This window comes from Sus scrofa, chromosome 2, assembly GCF_054392235.1.
Source record: "Sus scrofa isolate SSC_HxYL_T2T_F1_AM1 chromosome 2, Sscrofa_HxYL_maternal_Yorkshire_Landrace_v2.0, whole genome shotgun sequence".
NCBI lineage: Eukaryota > Metazoa > Chordata > Mammalia > Artiodactyla > Suidae > Sus > Sus scrofa.
Window position 1 is genome coordinate 102019219 of NC_139384.1, and position 20527 is coordinate 102039745.

The 20527-nt window shown below is 35.3% G+C and overlaps 1 protein-coding gene across 20 annotated transcripts in view; it reads left to right on the forward strand.

Annotated features, from left to right (window-relative positions):
• XRCC4 (X-ray repair cross complementing 4) overlaps positions 1-20527 on the forward strand; it is a 335612-nt gene that overhangs the window by 188799 nt on the left and 126286 nt on the right. For 3 of the 20 annotated variants that reach the window (XM_003123761.5, XM_085013994.1, XM_013994966.3), the window contains exon 8: positions 3223-4285. The exons of the other annotated variants lie outside the window; for them this stretch is intronic. In XM_003123761.5, coding sequence (XP_003123809.1) covers positions 3223-3235 — 13 coding nt within the window. In that variant the 3' untranslated portion in view covers positions 3236-4285. Of the gene's footprint in view, positions 1-3222; positions 4286-20527 lie in introns of those variants that run through there. 20 annotated transcript variants of the gene reach the window in all.

Genomic DNA, 20527 nt, shown 5'->3' on the forward strand with positions numbered 1-20527 from the left:
TGGGTTCGGTCCCTGCCCTTGCTCAGTAGGTTAACAATCCGGCGTTGCCTTAAGCTGTGGTGTAGGTTGCAGACTCGGCTCGGATCCCGCGTTGCTGTGGCTCTGGTGTAGGCTGGTGGCTATAGCTCCGATTCGACCCCTAGCCTGGGAACCTCCATATGCCACGGGAGCGGCCCAAGAAATAGCAAAAAAAAAAAAAAAAAAAGAAAGAAAGAAAATTAAAATTCGAAGTTCCCATCGTGGCTCAGCAAAAACAAATCTAATATCCGTGAGGATGCAGGTTCGATCCCTGGCCTCACTTAGTGGGTTAAGGATCCGGCATTGCCGTGAGCTGTGGTGTAGGTTGCAGACACGACTCAGATCTAGCATCACTGTAGCTGTGGCATGGGCCAGCGGCTACAGATCTGATTCAGTCCCTAGCCTGGCAACCTCCATATGCTGTGGATGTGGCCCTAAAAAGACAAAAAAAAAAAAAAAAGAAAAATGAATGAACGAAAGAAAGAAAATTAAAACTTAAATGTCTGTTCATATTTCATTCATTTTTTAAAACATTTATTGCATGAATAGTACATTCCAAGTACTCTTACTATATTCCGTACCATGTGATGTTTAAGGAGTCTCTGCTGAAATAAATCTTCATTACTTGGACACTTAAAAACACATTGTTAAGGCTCAAGTTGGCAGTTTCCTGACCGAAAAATAGTTATAAAGGATCTGTTTCACTTTATTATTTGTATAAAAGGAAATTTCTCGTTATTTGTGACTTCTTGTTTAAGAGATCGTGTAATAATTTAGAGAGATCAGGGGTTTTCTAAATTAGTATAAAAAAAAGTCTAAGTTCTCCACAATTTTCTGTTCTTTAAATAAATTGAATTTTTATCCTTTTGTCTATATTCACTATTCAGAAATTTATAAAATGCTGCACAAGTACCACCCCTCATGAATATTGGCAGATAAAGATATATGCCTCCTTAGGCATGATAATAACAGTGTTACTTTTGAAAGGGAAATGTACTACACTCACAGAATCATTACTTTGTTGTGTTTTGTGTTCATTTGGCTTAGGTAGATTATGCATGTATTGTCAAGACTTCAAAATCAGCAGATGAATATGGAAAATTAAGATAGAAAATCAAATAAACTTTGTTGGTTGCTTTTGATCTCTAAACATTTAAGTATGTAGAGCACACAAAATATATTAGTGTATCATTTTTTTCCTTCAATGTGTGAAGATTTTCAAAAATAAGACAAAAGAAAAACATGGGAGGCACTCTGGTGAATTGGAAAGCCTAAGAGACAGAGTCGAAAGACCTGGGTTTTAAACCCTGGTAAGGCCACAGGTTTTTTGTGACTTTATGTATCACCCCTCCTTCCTTTTAAAATTTCATATGTAAATGAGAATATTGGACTAGGTTGATGAGTAAGACTACATTTAACTCATAAATTATATAATTCTATGTCTTAGTTCACAAGATTATATAATTATAAAATTTATAAAATATGTATCTTTTAAAAAAAAGATTTATCATTTTCCTTTAAAATTTGCTGGAGTTTTCTTTTTCTATTTTTTTTTTCCTTTATATTGTGTTGGGAAGTGTGGAAAAAGAACAATGAAAAATTTACTTTTCCTAAAGTGTAATAACAGTGCCTTTCTTGGATAAAAATTTATTACTGGACTTACATGTAAGCAAGGTAGATAGATGCTTATATAGGATAGTTGTTAGGTCAGCAGAATGGAACATCTTCCCTTAGACTTGATCCATCCTCAAACTTCATCTACCCTTGTGCTGCAATACTGTTTATGGTTTATTTCTTTAGATTAAGATAGACCTATTCTTTTAAAATTTCTATATGCTAGATTATTTACCAACTTTATCTACCATATCATCTTAATTTATTAGGTGCTTTTCTGTGACAGTTGCTTTGGAAGCACTGTGTGTTAAGATTTTTGATTTGAGACAAAGAGAAGGAGAAAAAACTGGATCCTGGGGCATTGCTCAGGGATAGTAAATTTTGATAGGTGGATAGATATGAAAGATATATACGTATTTTAAATATTGTATTTATATAAATATAAGACATATATTGTGTGCATGTGTGTGTATTTATACATATATATTTCAGGTGTAGGGCAAATTTGGGACTTGAGGACATACTATGAATAAAATCTAAGGTTTAACCACTGAAGTTTGTAGGAAAAAGTGAATTCCATCCTTTCTCATAGAGCAGCATCTCATAGTTTGTTCCTGGAATAGCAAAAAGTATCTGGCAAGTAACAGATTCCCTAGGTATCTGCTTTGGAGAAACTGCAGCCCTACACCCTTCTCTGAAAGTCACAGTGTATCTTTGCTTGTTAGGCTTATTTAACCAACATTCCCCAAATGTATTTGAATTTAGAGCACCTTTTACTGGAGTGTTCATGGGATTTTGGAAAACACTTGCAGGGAGCACTTTCTGTTTATATTTATTACTAATTCTGGTAAATATCCACCAGAATAACTGGGATTAACTAAGTGTTTTTCTGTTGAAGAATTCAGAGTTTTGTAGTATTCATTACCCTCAACCTTAAGCTCCAGTATCTAATTGGAAGTAAATCTTTAAATATGCATTTGACACTGTTAGCCTATGGTAATGAAAGGGTATTATTTTATAGGACTGTATTTCCAAAATTAGTAAGATAATTTAATTTCTTTTTATAGATAAAATTAATTTATAGTTCTGCAAGCTAAACACAGAAGTACTCTTTCTTTATTCTTGATCTTACTAGCTAGTAAATATCCCAGTGAACTCAATGCACAGGCCATTCTTTCTTTCCTTCCCTTTTATTTTGGTTTAGTTGTTTGATCAGTTGCATATTAATGAAATTATTTTTTAATAAATTCACAATTTTGTCAAATGTGTGTCTTTTATTCATTCTCTGGACTAAATGACAAAAATATATTTTGGATTTCTCTTAATTCACAAGAAAAGAAGGGAACTTAAGTCTTTCTTTTATTGTAGATTGTGACAGGATAAAGTGATCTTTTAAAACCCAAAGTAAAGTAAATTAGGGTAGAATTAGTTTCACTTGTCATAAACAATTGAAATAGTAGGATTTATTATAGGCCCATTTCTTGCTCAATGTAATTTTATTTAATAATTATAATTTAAATTGTAAATGAGGGTATGGCGTTCCATTTTTGTCAACTGACTAAGCTGTTTTTTCCATGGTTATATTCCCAGGCCACCACCCTAGGAACTGCCTCTCTAGGCGTGGACCAGTAGAAGATGTTCTCCACTCCTTATTATTTTTCACCAGTATTATTCTCTTATGTATCCACATAGCTTCTTCCCCTCCCTCCCAAAGAAAATGATGTCCTTTTCCATGACTACACCTCCATGTCCTTATCTCCTAATCCTAATCCATGCTTTACTTATCCGTACTGTTCTCAATAATTAGACTTAACTGAAATTCTACAACTATTTCTCATCCCTTCTCTTTTATGTTTCTGTTTTGCCTAAACTGTTCTCTCTGCTTGAAAATTCTTATTTCCCAATTCTTTTATAATCCTAGCCTTCAAAAGTCACCTCCTGTACCAGACTTTCCTGGAAATCATGAGCACAGTCTTTCCTCATTGAGTTTGTAGGCTATTAAGCACATCATCTAATTTTTAACCCATTTCGAATGGTATGGTGTGTTTGTGTCTTATCTCCATACTCAGTTGCTTGAATACTAAGGTAGAACACTGGCACCTTCTGTGTTCCATGCTCTTAGCAGGATATCTGTAGCTTGAGTGTTAGGTATACATGATATATTTGTTGAAGTAATAAATGAGTGAGTTGGAATAACTTGGTGTCCTAGTGGTTGGGAATCAGCATTGTCACTGCTATGGTTTGGGTTGATCCCTGGCCCAGGAATTTCCACATGCTGTCGGTACAGCCAAATAAATTAATTAATACATGAGTAAATGACTGTGTTTTTACATCAGATTACCTGAGAAAAATGGTAGAATATACAAGGATATATAACTGCAGAAGCAATTGTGATTTTAAACAGAGTAGGTTGCAAAAGTTTCTTTTAAATTAACACTATAAAAGCAACCAAAGTATAGGTATTTTAAAGTTGGTTTTATTTATAAAATTGTAGGTATTAATAATGTCATTAATATCTCTAACTCTTTAAATCTCTTTTCTAAAATGTTCAGAGATGTTTAACTTTTGACTTTTCCTCTTTTTATGATAAATACATATAAATAGTACTTTAAACAATATGTGGACTAAAGAATAAAATATGACAAAAAGAAAATGGCCATGACTGTTTTCATCATTTGTTTGTAGCTAAGCAGACACACCTGTGCTTTAGCCAATGGTGTATGTATCTACAAGACTTCCTAAGTACAGAGAGAAAAACTTAGAGACCTTTTCTTGCGCAAGTAGTATTTTCTGCCAAAGAACTATAATCAAAAGACAATGGGGGCCACAAAAGCAAAGAGTCGATATTGTTGACTTTCAGGGTTTAAATTTTTGGTATTTTGAATGAAAAATGTAAAGTTAAGAAATAGTCCAAAGACAGAGTAATAACAGTAGCTTTGCCAATAGAAATTTATCTTCACTGTATTGTGCCATAAAAAGTCATGTGCTCCAAGTATTTATGACTTACAGTGAAACTTCTGGTGAACTGGCTAAATAAAAATGTTTTAGGAGCAATGGACATCCAAGTAGTACTTACATTATTTCAAAGAATATATGTGGCCTTAAAAACCATAGGCAGAAAAAATTCTTACCATTAGCAGCAAATTCTACTTAGTAGCTTTGTAGGAATTAATTGAGAAGACTTCTGGATCCCTTATTAGATCACGAGCAAAAAAACCCCGAGTAAAATAATAATAATAGCAACAACAATAAAACTAGCATAATTACGATTAAAGGACCATCTTTCAAAAATAAAATACACAAAATAGAAATTTGGCTGTAGACATGAATTTTAGGTATGTATAAATTATTAGTGATTTATTTCTGGTTCACATAAATTTATTTAGCTTTAGTGATAATGCTTTTCTTCCATTGCTGACATTGTTAAAGAACTTTTGAAGGCATTTTTAGAACATTTTAGACATTCTAAGCCTTTGAGGAACATATTTAAAGACATTTTTATAGAATAGGAGTTTTTTTGGGAGAACTACTTAGTGCTATGATGGAGTCCTTGAATCCATTGAAGTAGGTAAATAGAAAACACAATCGGCAAATAGTTCTTCCCAAAAACTCTGTAGGATCATTTCTCAAGGTTTCTTATCTTGAGCACTGATACCTCAAGAAGAAGAGTTTGCAGAATCTACAAACTCAACAATCAATGGATTGGGTAAAAGTAAAAGTTTTTTTCTTTTTTTTTACTTCTTGATATCCTAATGTGCATCACGGACCCTCGGGAAGAACATACATAGAGTTTATAACACTTAAAAAGAATTGTTTGACCGTAGAACCAGTTTTTCATCAAACATCGTGTATCAGTATGGGATACATTTTTAAAAACACTGTCTTGTTTCAAAGTGAAAAAATTGATGTGCATATAGACTAATCTATCTTACATTTCTGTGATAAGTTATTCATAAAAAGATGCCATTAGAAAAGATACACACCATTCTGGCATCATAGAGCTGACATGTTCAGTGAGTAACTTTATGAAAAAGTTGACAAACATGAAAAATGATTGTATACTATGATATATGCTAAGAAGAAAACAAAATGGGTAGTTGAGATGAGTAGGTAGGCAGGAAAGATTCTAGGCAGGTAATAGTTAAGCTTTATGTAAACACAAGGAGCTAGCTTTTTAGAAGTGAGATAATGCTTGAAGAAAGAATGCTATGTGCAGAGGCTCTAAATTGGGAAAAAAAACTTGGCCTGATTTGGTAATAACGTAAGTAGGAAGTAACACACACACGCACACGCACACGCACACACACACGTATGCACGCACTAGATGAGGCAGGCAGGAGAGATAATGCAAAGCCTGGAGCACAAAGTAAGGGAGATGGATTTGATTTTATGTGCTTTTGGAAACTTTTCCAGGGTTTTAAACAGTGAATTGTGTTACTTGATTTACACTGTTAGAAGATCACTTTTTCTGCTCTGTGGTGGATTGATTGAAAGTGGGCCAGAGTGGAACTCTGCAAGACCAGTTAAGAGGCTGCTATAATCCAGATGAGAGATGAAAAGGGATGATGTGTTGTCAAATTCAAGATACAGTTTGATGCTTTCCAGTGGAAGATAAGAGAGAAGTAGCAAATAAGGATGACCTTGATCTTCTTTTCCTCCTCTGCTCTTCTTTCCAGAGAGCAGCCCTAGTGATATTTAGCATTGCTTTATGCCAAAGTATAAATTATATAAATTACACAATCTCTCTTGGGTTTGACTTAGTTGATGGAACATTTGTAGGATTTCCAAAATGATTGACAGACACAATGTGTAAAATCCCTGAAGTGACATTTACTTACCTCTTTGCCTGTTCTGTTCATCTTATTCTGACACTTTATTTCAGCGCACCCTTTCATTTCAAATAAACCTCATTTTCTTTCACCTTAATTTTGACAATCTTGTATAGGACATGCAAATGAATATTGAATTGGTACTGTGAGAAATGAGAACTCTTTTGGCAAGGATATGCCACTATGTTATTCGCCATAGTAGCTGTCTTTATCACTATTTTCGATAGCCAAGTGTTATTCCCCCTAAATATGAAACCATGCTTCCTGTGATTTATGGCCTTTGAGTCCGTGATAAAAAACCAAAACAAAACTAAGTTATGGAGACATCTCTTCCACATAGAATGCTTGTGCTACACAGAAGTATTGTGCAGATTAATTTCAGCTTCGTTTGTTCAAATTTAAATTACATGTACTTTTGTTAGCTAAATTCTATGTAAATGAAAATTATACAGGAAATAAGAATATTATTTAGGATTTGCTTCATTTGTATTTATGAACTGAATGTCCTCTAAAATCTGTGCACAGGAATATTTTCTCTTGAGTTTTCTAAGGTTTTTTAATGTATATACTGATATGTAAGTATTTTAAGTATCTATTAATAGCAGGTTATAGAAATATGCAGTGTTTTTGCTTTGGAAGATAGGTTGTGAAGAAATACCTAAGGATTTTGAGGATTATTCAACTTTAGACAATATTAAAGATTGAGATCATAGAATACTTTAAATACAGTCTTACTTAAAAACATATATCTATCTACATAATAGATATATACACACACACAAATAAAAGATACCAAAGTATACTTTATTTTTCTTACAGATCATAGAGATGCTTGCCTTAAAGATTGCCTCTTAAATTGTCTCCTCTTAATGAATGAAAAACTGATGTGCTTTAACATCCTTAGTTATTCACCAAAGAATTTCAAAGTAATAGCTATACATTTGCTAGGCCTAGTTTCTGCTAGTTCTCTTTGGCACGGAAATTCTAAATGAGCACATGAATATCTGTGAAGATGCGTCCTTCCATATACTCTTCAAGCCCTTGTTATTTCTCATCTGATGTACTATCATTTCTTCCTATCACATCTCCCTGCTTCTAGTTTTTCTTTTCTCTAAGCCATTCTCCATCTTGCTGCCAAAATGACCTTAGTAAAACATATCTAATCCTGCCATTCCTTGTTTAAATGCATCAATTTAAAATCCAAACTATCTCTCATAGTGTGGAGGACCCTTCAATGCACCATCTCTTTCTGTCTGTACTTACAGAGCAGAGGTATGCCATTATTACCCCATTTAGAGAAACTCAGAGAGACCAAAGAACTTCTGCAATGTTATAAAGCTAATAAGCAGCAGAGTTTAGGTTACATATTGTATGAATTAAGTCCTTTGAAGTGTGTTGAAAATTTTCTTTTGACACCATAATATTCTGTATGTTCTAGAAAAAAAAATTGTCTGCAATTGTTGGATGAAGTGTTCTAAATATGTTCAGTGGATCAAATTTGTTAATCTTCTTATTGAAATCTTCTATGGCTACTTCCACTTTCCTCTGGTTATTCAATGAAAAGAGATGTGTTAAAATCTTTCACTGCTATAATAAGTTTGTCTGTATCTCATTGGAGTTGTCAGTCTGACACTATGCTATTAGAGAAGGTAGTTTTATTTTCTGGAAGAATAGAATCTTTTATTATGAAATCACTTGCATTAATGGTTTTATTTCAAAAGATATTAATGTAACCATATGAGATTTCTCTTGGGTAGAATTGACCTGGTAAATATGTTTTTCTGTCATTGTTACTTTCTCCTTTTATGTATTCTTACATTTGGAAATCTCTGAATACCACTGTATTTAACTGGATTTTTTTTTTTTTAAAAACCTCATCTGATAGTTTTTGTTTTTCAACTTTTTGTTTTTATATTTTGGAGGAAATACACTCTTTCTCTTCTAGTGGCTATTCTAATATTCCAGCATATTTTCTTAACATGTGAAAATGTCAAGTCAGTCAGATACCCATTTGCTCCTATCAGAGAACACAATAATTTGGAACACTTTAATTCCTTTCAGTTTTAATTCCTTCCTTCTTTTATTTAATTAATTTATTTATTTATAGTTTTAGGGCCTTACCCATAATACATGGATGTTCCCAGGCTAGGGGTTGAATTGGAGCTGCAGCTGCCAGCCTATACCACAGTCACAGCAATTTGGGATCCGAGCCGAGTCTGTGACCTACACCACAGCTCATGGCAACACCGGATCCTTAACCCACTGAACAAGGGTAGGGATTGAACCCACATCCTCATGGATCCTAGTTGGATTCGTTAACTGCTGAGCCACGAAGGGAATTCCCATCTCTGTTGTTCTTAAGTTTCACTATGGTACATTCAAATGCGGATATCTTTTTGGTTATTTTGCTTGTGATTCATGATTTTAAGGGAGAATGGTCATTTTCATTGGTTTTAAAAATTCCTCAGTCATTATTTCATCAAATATCTCTTCTGTTTTATATTCTCGTTTCCTTCCTTATGGAGTTCAAATTATGCTTACTTTAGACCATCTCATTCTATTTTCTGTGTCTCTTAACCTTTCTTTTCTACTTCTCTGACTTACTGTGCTGAATTCTGCATAATTCCTTCTAGTCTATGCTTTAGTTTACTAATTTCTCTCTGCAGGTATGAAAGCCTAATCTCTGTTAAGCCTGGGCATTGAATTTTGAATTTCAGGTGTTATATTTTTTATTTCTAGAAATTGTATGTGGTTCTTTTTCAAATCTCCTTTATCATTGTTTATAGTTTCCTGTTATTATTCTTAAGAGTATCTTTTACTTCTTGAAATGTAAGCATTGTTATTTTATTGCTGATCATTAGTTACATTTGAAATCGCCACATCTAATCTCTGTTGTTCTTGTTTCTACTGTTCTCACATATGAGCCTTATTGCCTCATGAAGTAAGTAAATTTTTACTGTGTGATACTCATTTTTTTCTTAGAAAATTACTTGTGGAAATTCTTTGAGACATAGTACAGAAGTGTTTTCCCTGAAAAATATTTGTCATCACTTCTGCCATCTGTAGGGACTGATGGTCTTCAACTACTTTAAACTGCCTGTTGTGAGGTGTTCTTGTTCGTTTACTTTTCAGTTTTATTGAAGTGTAATTGACAAATGAAAGTGTAATATATTTAAAGTGCACAATATAATGATACATATACCTTGTGAAAGGATTACCACATTTGAGTTAATACATTCAGCATTGTTTTTAAACTCCCCAAATCACATTAATTTGAGTTGCAGATATACCCAAGGGCAGGTTTGTGGTTACCAAAGAATCTTGTAGTGACCCAGATTTCTGAGGGAGGGTCTCTTCTTTGGGCAAGCTCTAAGCTTTGTCTTTGCCCCTCTGTGCTCCACAACTCTGAAAATTATAGTTTAAGCTCACAAAGTTCCAGTCAATGTCCTCAGGCAAAAAAAGGTTTTAGTACAGTTTATCTTCCTAGGGTCCTACCTTCCGTTAAGTTTTATTCTAATAATTTCCTTCGAATTTTATCAACTCTCCAATGCTATTAAGAAAAAACAGGAGTTCCCGTTGTGGCGCAGTGGTTAACGAATCCGACTAGGAACCATGAGGTTGTGGGTTCGGTCCCTGCCCTTGCTCAGAGGGTTAACGATCCGGCGTTGCCGTGAACTGTGCTGTAGGTTGCAGACGTGGCTCTTATCCTGCGTTGCTGTGGCTCTGGCGTAGGCTGGGGGCTACAGCTCCAATTCGATTCTTAGCCTGGGAACCTCCATATGCTGCGGGAGCGGCCCAAAGAAATAGCAAAAAGACAAAAAAAAAAAAAAAAAAACAAACAAACAAAAAAAAAACAAAGTATGCATACTTATACACACACACACATTCCAGCATGTTTAATTCTTTTTAGCAAGAGATATTATGTAAATGCCCAGCCTTTCAAATATTGGAAACAATCATATAAATTCATAAGCTAAAATTTAGGGAGATTTATACTAAAGACATAAGGAGACTGACTTGGTAGGTAAAGCTAATCAGATGGCTGTAAAACAGCTTATTGAGGCATTCAAATTTCATCTTTAGTAGAAAAATTATGAAATACCTGTTTCAAGGAGAAATAGCTCATAAGTGTTCTTGGAAGGTGAAGAACAGCACCAGCAACAAAAATAATACTATTAATGACTTAAAATGTAAAAAGTTTTCAATGTGATTTACATGTACTACCTAGTTACTTCTTCCACTAAGTCTGTGAAATAATTAGTATTTTAATTCCCACTTTAAATATGAGAGGACCAAGACTTAGAGAATTACAGATAATAAGTGGTATAAAAGGGAAACAATTTAAAGTCCATGCTTTATCTATATTGCTGCCCTAACAGTAAAAGAAAATGAAGGATGTATTTTTTTATTTTATTTTTTATTTATTTTATTTTTTTTTTGTCTTTTTGCTATTTCTTTGGGCCGCTCCTGTGGCATATGGAGGTTCCCAGGCTAGGGGTCGAATCGGAGCTGTAGCCACCAGCCTACGCCAGAGCCACAGCAACGCAGGGTCCGAGCCGCGTCTGCAACCTACACCACAGTTCACAGCAACGCCGGATCGTTAACCCACTGAGCAAGGGCAGGGACCGAACCCGCAACCTTGTGGTTCGTAGTCGGAGTTAACCACTGCGCCACGATGGGAACTCCCAGGATGTATTTTTTTAAAGTTATGTGTAGAGAAAGGTTTCAGCTCTATCTCTTTCTGGATAAAATTAAAGCAATACATACATCTGTAAGAACAGGTATTATATAGAAGATATCACATAAATGTTAGCTGAAACTATTCTTATGAGAAAGCTTCACGTATACTTCTGGTAGTATAATAATAGAGTATAAGGAAAACAAGTAACATCACTAATTTACAATACTTTTAAACTGTAAAAAAGATATTGCTTTCATGGCAGATCTTAAAGAATAGGTCAGTTAAAATAATTTTAATTTTATATTGCAATAACTTGTGAAAATCAAATATAATGTATCAAAAAACCTACAAATAACACAATAGAAAATTCAATTTGGAAGACAAAGAACACCACATAACCTACTTATACTTAGCTAATATTATGTGGAGTAAACTATTTGAGAATGAAGAATTTGAGGCAATAATTCAAATGAGTGCAATTTCAAGTTCAAAAAATGGTTACAAATATAATTAGGGAAAACTTTGATAATATTTGAAGATGATGCGTGGCAATTCGGGAAACAGTTTGAGAGTGTGGTAAAACTAATTACTTTGAACTCAACTACAGTCAACCCTTGATTAACTGGCATAAACGGGGTGATGAATTGATAGAAAGGAAACCACATATTACCCAGAATCATGGTTAAAACAGAACTATAAAACTAATAATAATATGACACAAAAGGAATATAGTAATAATCTAGTAGCTGAGAACACAATCCACAGATATTACCCAAAAGTATAAAAGCATTATAAGTACTTTGATTTAAGACCATATAAATTGTCTGCCAAAAAAATACTGGGCTATAAACAACTTCTTAGTAAAGATCCTTGTTTTCATGAGACTTCCTTTCTCTTTCATGATTACCCTTAATGAAGTTTAACTCAAATCCTTGCTCTGTGATATTAGGATACAGGTATACCTTGTTTCATTGATCTTCAGTTTATTGCACTTCTCAGTTATTGTGGGCGTTTTTGTTTTCGCTTTTGTTTACAGATTGAAGGTCTGTGGCAACCCTGTACTTGAGCAAGTAATTTTCCAATAGCGTTTGCTCACTTCATAACTTTTTCTCACATTTTAGTAATTCTTGCAGTATTTCAAGCTTCTTCATTACTATTATATTTGTTATATTGATCTATGATCAGTGATCTTTGGTGTTAATTTAGTAGCTTTTTTGGAGTAACAAACCACACCTATATAAAACGATGAACTTATCAGTAAATGTGTGTGTTCTCACTGCTCCATTGACCAGCTGTTCCCCCATCTTTCTCCTTCTCCTTGTGCCTTCCTATTCCCTGAGACACACATCGTTGAAATTTAGGCCAGTTAATAACCTTACCATGGCCTGTAAGTGTTCAAGTAGAAGGAAGAATCTTGTGTCTCTGGCTTTTTTTTTTTTTTTTTAACGGTCCCACTGGCTACATATGGAAGTCCCTGGGTCAGGGATTGAATCCAAGCCATAGCTGCAACAACACAGGATCCTTTAACTCACTGAGCTTCCAAGGATGGAACCCATATGCCCCTGCAGCCACCCAAGCCACTGCAGTCAGGTTCTTAACCCACTATGCCACAGTGGGAACTCCTTGTGTCTCTCACTTTATTATTTTTTTATGATTTTTATTTTTTCCATTATGGTTGGTTTACAGTGGTCTGTCAGTTTCTACTGTACAGCAAAGTGACCCAGTCACACACATATATACATTCTTGTTCTCACATTATCCTCCATCATGTTCCATCATAAGTGACTAGGTATAGTTTCCTCACTTTAAATCAGAAGCTAGAAATGATTAAGATTAATGAGGAAGATCTGTTAAAAGCTGAGATAGGCGGGAAGCTAGGCTTCTTGCACCAAGCAGTTAGCCATGTTGTGAATGCAAAGGGGGAAAGTTCTTGAAGAAAATTAGATCCCTATTTCAGTAAACACACAAAAGATAAGAAAGTGGAAACAGCCTTATTGCTGATATAGAGAAAGTTTTTGTGGTCTGGATAGAAGATCAAACAGGCCACAGCATTCCCTTAAGCTAAAGCCTAATCCTAAGCAAGGGCCCAACTCTCTTCAATTATATGAAGGCTGAGAGAGGTAAGGAAGCTGCATAAGAAAAGTTTGAAACTAGCAAAGGCTGGTTCATAAGATTGAGGGAAAGAAGCCATTTCCATAATATCAAAGTGCTCATGAAGAAGCTGCAGAAGGTTATCCAAAAGATCTAGATAAGATCATTAAAGAAGGTGGCTACACCAAACAACAAATTTCCAATTGTAGACAAAACAGCCTTATACTAGAAGAATATCCTATTTGGACTTTTCGTGCTATATAGGAGAAGTCAATGCCTGGCTTCAAAGATTCAAAGGACTGGCTGATTCTCTTGTTAGGTGGTTACTGATGCAGCTGATGAGTTTAACTTGAAACCAATGCTCATATACCATTCCTGGGCCCTTGAGAATTATGCTTAATCTACTCTGCCTGTGCTCTAAATGGAATAACAAAGACTGGATAATAGCACATCTGTTGACAGCATGGTTTACTGATTATTTTAAGTCAAATATTTTAAGCCTACTATTCAGAAAAAGATTCCTTTCAAAATATTAATGCTCCTTGACAATGCACCTGGTCATCCAAGAGCTGTGATGGAGATATACAGTGAGATTCATGTTGTTTTCATGCCTGCTAACACAGCATCCATTTTACAACTCATGGATCAAGGAGTTGTTTTGTCTTTCAAGTCCTATTGTTTAAGAAATACATTTTATAAGGCTCTAAGTGCCGTAAAGAGTGATTCCTATGCTGGATCTGGGCCAAGCAAGTTACAAATATTTTAGAAAGGATTCACCATTCTAGATATCATTAAGACACACTCAAATTGGTTGGTCTAATATAGCAAACTAAAATTATTTGTTAATTTGAATTACTGAACGGAAATTGAATTTCTGAATTGAAAATAAATGTAGAAATAAACTAATTCTAACTAATTCATATGTTGGAAACATTTTATAGTGATCGGGGGAAAAAGAAAGAAGTAAACCTTACTGATCATTGTGCAACCAAGAAAACCATTAGAGTGAGCTGATCAAGGCCTCCCAACAGTAACTCATGAGAATGGAATCTAAAAGTAGTGTTTCTTAACTTTCACATCTTAGTGTTATTTCATGTCCCACTTGCACCTCCCAAACTAACTTTTTTTATAATGGACTTTATTTCTTAGACTAGTTCTAATTTAGAGTTACAGAAAAAAGTGGGACGATAGCACAGAGTATTCTCATACCCACTCAGCCTCCCCTACTATTCACATCTTGCTTCAGTATGGTACATTTATTACAAGTAATACACCAATATGGATACCTTATTATCTAAGTCTGTAGTTTGTTTATGCAGATTTATTTAATTCTACCTAATATAAATTAATTTTACAGGCTGTTTATTAGTGTTCTTGGGTGAGGGAAGGTAAAAATGTTCTTTGGTAAAAGAAGTTTAGGAAATGCTAAGTTAAATGAAGTAGGACATATTCCTTTCCTGAAAAACTCAGAGCCCTTAAGATACATAATTTAAATTTCAAGGAGTTCCCATTGTGGCACAGTGGTTAATGAATCCGACTAGGATCCATGAGGTTGCGGGTTCGATCCCTGGCCTTGCTCAGTGGGTTAACGATCCGGCGTGGCTGTGAGCTGTGGTGTGGGTTGCAGATGCGGCTCGGATCCTGCATGCTGTGGCTCTGGCGTAGGCCAGTGGCTACAGCTCTGATTAGACCCCTAGCCTGGGAACCTCCATATACCGTGGGAGTGGCTCAAGAAAAAATGCAAAAAGACAAAAAAAATTTTTTTTTAATTTCAAAGTGGAGTTAGGAATATGGTGTATTTCCTGAAATGATTAGGTAATTGAACTCTTTTAGACAGAACATTTTGCAGCATTTACATTCTGAAGCTCACCCTTTGGAAAATTCTATCCTACACCATACTATGGCCTACCGTATTAAATTAGACTGGGTTAATATATAAATCTGAAAGCATTAAAACTCAGTTTCATAAGAATTGCCATTGGAAGTGTAACAAAAAAATTGATAATAGTGGTTAGTTTCTAGAGGTAGCTATTAGCTAAATGTGTAAGCATGAAGGAAGATCTATTTCTTGGGTACCTTTTAGAGTTTTGTTTCAGCTCTATATATTACCTATTCAGAAATTAACAAAATGCTATAAATTGAATGACTCTGTAGTTCAGACTATCCTGGAAAAAATATTTACTGTGGAAGGATGAATTTTGCTATCATAACTGTTATATTTCAGGGCCACAGCAATAAAATGTTGTTACTAACTAAAATCATACATATATAACCTACGCTCAAATATAGGATGGTAATTGTTTAACATAAAGCAATCAGTATAGAAATATTTTAGAAAATAACAAATACAAGCTATTCTTAGATAAGATTGTACTAAGAAATCAGAAAATTATACTCAAAGGACACACATGTATATTTTAATAAAATGAGTAGTGTGACATGTCTTACTGATTATAGTTTTTAGCTTAATATATATATATATTATATTTTTAAAAGCTGGTTATTCTGAAGAAATTATCCCAAATTTGCAAAGAACATCAAAGCAAAAGCTCATTAAACAATATTTTCTGCAAGGAGGGATTCATCATAATTTTGCTCTCTACAAAAAGCAACTTTTTCAGCGATTTCATTGGGAAATGTCTATCCAGATAAAATTGTTGCAAAATACTTGGCTAGCGGGGTCTGTACGGTAGCATATTATTCTGATTTATAAAAATATAACCTACTGTGTTTTCCATATATTTATGCTTTTATTATAATTATTATTATTATTTTACCCTTACACTACTCCTGGTAAGTATATAGTGGGGATTTTTTGTTCATGCCACTTTATAAAAAAGCAAGATATCAACACAGCAGTCAACTGTCTTTTCCTAGGTTACCCAGATATCTCAAAACATCATCAGCTCTATTTTCTTGACCCAGGTCAAGATACCTCTTCTTTATATTACACTCCCTGACTCTAACTAATTATACAAGGCCTTAATCAGATATTCAAGCAGAATTAATTAAAAGAAAGATGGTATTAGGAGTTCCCGTCGTGGCGCAGTGGTTAACGAATCCGACTAGGAACCATGGGGTTGCGGGTTCGGTCCCTGCCCTTGCTCAGTGGGTTAACGATCCGGCGTTGCTGTGAGCTGCAGTGTAGGTTGCAGACACGGCTCGGATCCCGCGTTGCTGTGGCTCTGGCGTAGGCCGGTGGCTACAGCTCCGATTCGACCCCTAGCCTGGGAACCTCCATATGCCGTGGGAGCGGCCCAAGAAATAGCTAAAAAGACAAAAAAAAAAAAAAAAAAAAAAAAGATGATATTAAGTATTTGTTAAATAACAATGTCCAAGGAATTTCAGAATAATGTCTCAGAATCACAACACGAGAACTGATTTTCAGGATGATCACATGAAAGAAATGTTAACCTTTGATCTGCAGTCGCTATTAATTAAATCAGGAAAGTAAGATATATTTCACAAAAGTTTTCAGCTAGCATTAGTGGTCATTTATCCAGAAAAAAACATGAAAACTATAAACTAATTTTATCCCTGAACAGTCCAGTGAATTTTCTACTGGAGACTGCAAATTCTTAGTGAGCAGAAATCATGTGGTCTTCAAGAGTTGTCATGCTACATGTATTCACTGATGTATGATCAGGGCTTATATCTGTATATCAATAAATATCCCTGAGCACCCAGAAGTAGGACAGTGAGTAGTTCTTAAAAACCATGGAATTGTCATCACATTAACATTTATTCAAAATTAATTTGTCTGAGTTCCCGTTGTGGCACAGCAGAAACGAATCCAATTGGGAACCATGAGATTGTAGGTTTAGATCCCTGGCCTCACTCCGTGGGTTAAGGATCTGGCATTGCTGTGAGCTGTGGTATAGGTCACAGACGTGGCTCGGATTTGGTGTTGCTGTGACTGTGGTATAGGCCAGCAGCTGTTGCTCTGATTAGACCCCTAGCCTGGGAACCTCCATATACTGTGGGTGTGGCCCTAAAAAGAGAAAAGACAAAAAATTAATTTGTCATTTCTATGTTCATCTCATTTTAGATCTGAAAAGGAAAAAAAAAATCAATGCATGAAATCACAGATTATTGAGAGTCCATGTTAGGCTTTGTAGTCACAATTTAAAGTGGGGCCAAACTTAATCAAAGCATCCAAATAATCAGGTCAATCTCTTCAGATTGTGAACTCTAAACGTTGACTTTAAGTGCCAAATGATAAAGATTTTATGTTAACAAAAATAATTTTGTAATCAACAGAGGGGGTCCAGATTGTAGAAGTGATATAGTTCCCAGCCATTATTGTTTTATACTTTGCATAATTGAGGATTTTCAAATTCAGTAAGCAGTACTGAAATTTTCAAATTCATTAAGAGGGTGTCCAGATTGTCGAAGTGATACAGTTCCCAGCCATTATTGTTTTATACTTGTATAGTTGAGGATTTCCAAATTCAGTAAGCAGTGGATGATGTGAGCAAAACCACACCAGCAATATCCCTCCCAACTCCAGCAAAAGGGCTGATTAAGCAACAGGAATCTGCATCACTGAAGTGCTTTAGCTGGGCCAGTGTCCTTCAGAGAGGCTGGAAACCCTGACTCATCTTTGTGGCTTCTTTTCTTCCTTTGTGAGGCACAAAATACAGAACAGAGAGCAGAACACACCAAAAAGTTGGGGGAAAGGGAAATTTTAAAATTCTCTAAAATATTTCAGTGTTCAGTGCTTTGGTCAGACCTTATTTTTGTGGGAGTAAGTAGTCAGAATTGCTCATTCTGGAGATTCAAGGCTTTACCACACCAGAGGGAGAGCACAATTTCCTTCAGTCCCTCTCCCCCTGGCCAAATGTTGAACTGAAGTAAGATATTTTCCTAAAATATTTCAGACCCACTATTAATGGAAGAATTTGAAAAGTGCTCAAGGCATTCTCATGGGATTTTTAAATTTCACTAATTCAAACTAGTCATTTTTTTCATTTTTTTAAAGTTTTATTGAAACTATAAAGTTTCATAAAGTTGATTTTCAACTATACTTGCAATCATTTCTGCTGTACAACAAAATGATTCAGTTATACATGTGTACAAACCTATTCTTTTTCAGATTCTTTTCCCACATAGATCATCACAGAATATTGGGTAGAGTTCCCTGTGCTGTAGAGTAGTTTTCCATTGGCCTCATTTTTTTCTAAAAAGTGGTTATACATTTTTACTGCCAGCAGTATGGGAGATGGGAGCAAGAGAGGAGTTGTAGAGAAGAGAAAATATTTCTATCTATGCCCCTCCATAAGCAAAACTGAAAGATTTCACACTATACTCAACACGAAGAGGTTACCAGTCTTCCTTGATTTAGCTAGGGGATGAACAAATGCACAAAATCTATACTTTAAGGCAAAATAGGGTCTTACTTTAAGAAAACTATAAAAGAATATTTTTATTTGTTTTAAAATAATAATCATATCCATGGTGTCATAGACCAGGGTGGAGAACACACTCTGTCATGACTATCAGAAAGCTTTGTACCAAAGTGGGAAAGAGCTGGGTCTGTGAATGGTGGAGGCAAGGCAGAATTCTAACAGAGAATGACAGATTCAGAAGCACAGAAATAGGAGTTCTTAGTGGCTCAGTGGTTAATGAACCTGACTAGTATCCATGAGAACTCGAGTTTGATCCCTGGCCTTGCTCAGTGGATTAAGAATAATCCAGCATTGCCGTGAACTGTGGAGTAGGTTGAAGGCTTGGCTCGGCTTGGCTCATCTCGGATCCCGTGTTGCTGTGGCTGTGGTGTAGGCCGGCAGCTACAGCTCTGTTTCGATCCCTAACCTGTGAACCTCCATATGCTGTGGGTGCTGCCCTAAAAAGGCCAAAAAAAAAAAAGGCACAGAAATAGAAAACACAAATATGTATGAGAAGCAGAAAGCAGTTATTTTTTAATTGAAATGGAGGGCATAGTAGGAAAACTGAAAGAGAGAACTGCAAAAGTAAAGTGAAAGGCAGGAAGCATTTTGTGGTTGTATATTCAAATCCTTACTACAAGTACACACTGAAAGGATTGGCTGTAAAGGAAAACCAAGTAGAATTCCAGATAGAATATTCCATATCAAATAACTGTAAGTGATTGACCCTTGTATTTTATCTTTTGTGAAGGAGGGTTAGCCGCAGAAAATTAATATATGGAAGGCATTAGGTGCTTGCAATTGACCCTTGAATAGCATGAGTGGACATGTGTGGGTCCACTTAAAGATTTGTTTTCAATAGTAAATACTACATGAACCACAGTTGGTTAAATTTGCAAATACAGAAGAACGGCATTGGGGGTGGGGTGGGGATATTTTTATTGAGCACAGGGTCTGCACCCCTAACTCCCCATTGCTCGAGGGTCAACTGTACTTTCTAAGCAAGATGAATTAATAACATTGTCAGTTAGTTCAGCAACATGAATAGAACACCTTCTGAGTAGAGAATATTATATGAGGTCAAGATGGGAAGATACTAAAGAAAGCAAAGTCTTGGCCCCTGTTCTTTCAGAGTACATGCTTAATGCAAAACAGAACTGATACTTGCATATAGTTAGTACAGGATAAATTATGTCCAGAAGTTCTGAATGAATTCAGGGAGTCATCATGTAGGGGGAGAGTTTTGAAAGAAGAGACCCCGTTTTTCTGAGAAGAGTGGGAAATGCATCTCTGGATGATGGAGGAGTTGGCTTATCTGTAGGATGGAGGCAGGAGGGAATGTGGTCATATGTGTGATTCTACTTGGTTGATACACGAGTCAGCATGGAGAATTTATGAAGATGAAAGTGCTAAGATTGATGTAGTAGTTAAGTAACCAAAAGGAAATTGAGGAACTGATTTTTTCCTTGTAAAATTGTTATAACCTGGTAAAATCATTGGAATAAGCACTGAGAAAGGAAGTTAGGAAACAGAACACTTGCAAAATTCATTTAAAGATGCTGAGATGGCATCCAAAGGGCAAAAGGCAATACTTTCACATCAACTACTAATGAGGTTTGACTGAAAAGAGACCATCCTGCAGATATACAAATAGCTCTTTTTCTTTCATTTTTAAAATATAAAGTAATATATAGCGAGGGTATTTTTTTTTTTTAAGTACAGAAAAGTGTAAAATGAAAAGTAAAATCCTCTGTCATATTCTACTCCACCTCGGGATCTTCTGTCTAAAGACTCCTGCCATTATCTGTTTCTTTATATATCCTTTTGGGAAGCATTTTTCTGACATGAAGACCACATGTTAAAATGTAAAAAATGGTGTCATGGTATATGCACAGAGCTTACCCTGT